The sequence below is a fragment of the Calidris pugnax genome, unplaced genomic scaffold (assembly GCF_001431845.1).
Source record: "Calidris pugnax isolate Ruff unplaced genomic scaffold, ASM143184v1 scaffold28, whole genome shotgun sequence".
NCBI classification, from domain to species: domain Eukaryota; kingdom Metazoa; phylum Chordata; class Aves; order Charadriiformes; family Scolopacidae; genus Calidris; species Calidris pugnax.
In genome coordinates, this window is record NW_015090842.1 from 8,474,079 (window position 1) to 8,477,091 (window position 3,013).

At 61.1% G+C, this 3,013-nt stretch overlaps 1 protein-coding gene across 1 annotated transcript in view; it reads right to left on the reverse strand.

The window, feature by feature from the left end:
- Positions 1 to 71: 71 nt before the first annotated feature.
- The window catches only part of GSE1 (Gse1 coiled-coil protein), a 19,956-nt gene continuing 17,014 nt past the window's right edge, over positions 72 to 3,013 (reverse strand). The window contains exons 13-15 of the mRNA XM_014942572.1: positions 1,816 to 2,091; positions 1,272 to 1,375; positions 72 to 325 (exon numbers count right to left, since the gene is read on the reverse strand). Of these exons, the coding sequence (XP_014798058.1) occupies positions 191 to 325; positions 1,272 to 1,375; positions 1,816 to 2,091 (515 nt within the window). The 3' untranslated portion in view covers positions 72 to 190. The remainder of the gene's footprint in view (positions 326 to 1,271; positions 1,376 to 1,815; positions 2,092 to 3,013) is intronic.

Here is a 3,013-nt window from a genome sequence, read left to right on the forward strand (position 1 = left end):
GTGAATTTGTGAGGATAATGCAACTGCTGTACGACAATAATCCCAGAATTGCTCTTCCAAATTCTAGATGAATTTTTTTATTATTTTTTTTTTTTTAGCTTCAAACCTCCCAGTGAAAAATATTAAATATTCAAGGTAATAAAATAGATTATTATTTCTAGACTATATGTTCGGCCTAGCCCAAGGAGCGTCACCTGGGATACCCCTTGAAATAACCCCTAGACCACTGCATTGCAGGCAAGGCAAGGCACTTCCGCAGGTGATCCAGCTCGGCTTGCAGGCGCTCGCGCTCCGAGACCATCTTCTGCTTCTGGGTCCTTAATTCCTGCGGGCAGCCAAAGTAGGGGGAGAAGACACGGTCAGGGTGGGCAACATCCCCCCCGTCACACCCCGGGGGCAGTGGTGCGGGGAGCTGGGGTCAGGGTAGATGACCATCTATGGGGAATGTGGGGTGGGAGCGTGGGTCATGGGACAGGGGGAGGATGGGGCACTGGAGGAGGATGGGGCACTGCAAGAAGATGGGGCACTGGAGGGGATGGGCACTGCAGGGGAGGGGGCACTGGAGGGGATGGGGCACTGGAGGAGGATGAGGCATGGCAGGAGATGGGGCACTGCAAAGGATGGGGCACTAGAAGAGGATGGGGCACTGCCAGGATGGGCACTGGAGGAGGACAGGGCACTGGAGGAGGACGAGGCACTGCAGGGGATGGGGCACTAGAGCTAGAGAAGGACGGGGCACTGGAAGAAGATGGGGCACTGGGGGGGATGGAGCACTGGAGGAGGATGGGGCGCTGCCAGGATGGGCACTACAGAAGGATGGGGCACTGGAGGGGATGGAGCACTGGAAGAGGATGGGGCACTGCAGGGGAGGGGGCACTGGAAGAAGATGGGGCACTGGAGGGGATGGAGTACTGGAGGAGGACGAGGCACTGCCAGGATGGGCACTACAAAAGGATGGGGCACTGGAGGGGATGGAGCACTGGAAGAGGATGGGGCACTGGAGAAGGATGGGGCACTGGAGGGGACAGGGACTGCAGGGGATGGGCACTGGAGGGGACAGGACACTGGAGGGGATGGGGCACTGCAGGAGAGGGGACACTGGAGTAGGATGGGACACAGCTGGGGATGGAGCACTGCAGGAGCAGAGGGCACTGCAGAGGATGGGCACTGCAGGAGGAGAGGGCACTGCAGAGGATGGGCACTGTAGGTGGGTGGGAGCCCCTACGGGAGGTGGGGTGCCTGGCAGAGCGGGGGTGCCCTGCCCCACTCACCGCCATGCTGTGCGAAAGCTGCTCTGCCGTCAGGCTCAGGCTGTAGTGCTGGGCCTCCAGCCGCCGGCACTGGGTCTGCAGCACTTGGCGCTCCAGGTTTTGTTCTGCAACACCCAAAGGAGATGGTGGGGGGGTGAGCGCCGGCTCCTCCGGCTGCACACACGGCACAGGATCATGCCCAAGCACCGTGGTGATGCCACAGAGGATGCCAGCCCCGTGCGAGGCTCTGCCCAGCTGGCAGTGATTGCCTCCAGCATCCCAGAGCATCCCCAGCCCCTGCACTGCTTGCTGGGAACCTCCAGGTCCCACTGGGAGGACGCTGGGCAGCTGTGAATACATGAATTTTTCATGTATACATCAACGTTCACCAGAGCCTGTTGCTTTCCTGCTGCTCCTGCGGTGCCAGGGAGCCACCAGCGCTTCCCCAGTCCCTCCCAGCAGGAGCTGGAGATGCCCAGTCAGGGCACAGAGTGGTTTCACCCAGGGGAAACTGAGGCACAAAGTGTGGGGGGTTACCCTCCCTGCTCCCCCTCCCATCCCCTACCTTCTATATGTTCCTGGTAAGCTTCAAAAATTGCCTCGATCCCTTGCCACTTGGGCCTGGGGTACTCTTCCTCCTCTTCTTCCTCCTCCTCCTCCTCTTCCTCGGAGGCCGAGTCGTGGGGCAGTGGGGGCAGCGCCCGGTGGGGCAGCGGCCCCTCGGCCGTGCCGTTGTGCGGGGGGGCCGACAGGCGGCTGGACGCCTGCAGCTCGGGGATGTTGTAGTGGATGGAGGCGTCCAGCTTGTGGTTCTGCTCCGCCGTCAGCGCCGTTGTCCCCCCTGTGGGCACAGAGTGTCAAGCCCCCTGCCCACCCCCCATGTCCCCTTGCCATTACCTTTGTGCTTCTGCAACGCCTTCTGGGTGGACTGCAGCACCGACTCGTGGAACTGGTGGGCGAACTCCTCGGCGATGAAGGGCTCCCAGGGCTTGCTCTTCCCGTTCATGCTGTGGGACAGCGGCACCGGGATGTCCTTGGGGAGGGGACCCCGGACGTAGCTGAGGATGCTCAGTGCCTTCTTCCCGGGGTGCCCATCGCTCAGCCGGGGTTTCTCTGCCGGCGTGGCAGCCGATTCCTTCGCCCTGGGTAGCTCCTGGGGTCTCAGCTGCTCTAACCTGCCGGGCTCTGCCGTCTTCTGCCCCTCCGGCACCGAGACGGCGATGCCCACGGGTTTATCTGGATCCAGCAGGAGTGGTGGCACCGGCAGCTCTTTGGACAGAGAAGGAGCAAAGTGGGCATCCATGTGGGCAAAGCTGTGTGCCCCCCATCCCATTCCCAGCCAGCCAGGAGCCAGGGAAGGACCAGAGGTGCTTACCGGTGGTGGGGCCGCTGGGGCTGTCCCGCGGTGAGCTCTTCACCACCACGGCGGCCGGCGTGGTCTTCTGCTTCATGGCCTGGAGCATCTCCACCAGCTTCTCCTTGTCTGCGGCATGGGAAGCTGAGGTTTAGTGTAGCCTCTGCTCAGCAGAGCAAGCTCACGGCCCCAGGCGGGACCCCCACGTGGCAGGGGCTTCAGCGTATTTTGTGGGATTTTCAGCACCCCCTGTGCACTGGGATAATTTTAATTTCCTTGGAATGAGTTCAGGAAAGGCGAAGCTGCATTATCCCAGCACCTTATTTTTAGCTTCATCAATGAGCTCCCGGGATGCTCCAGCAACGAGGTTGCTGGTGGCTTTCCTATCCCCGGGGGAATTTAAGAGGGG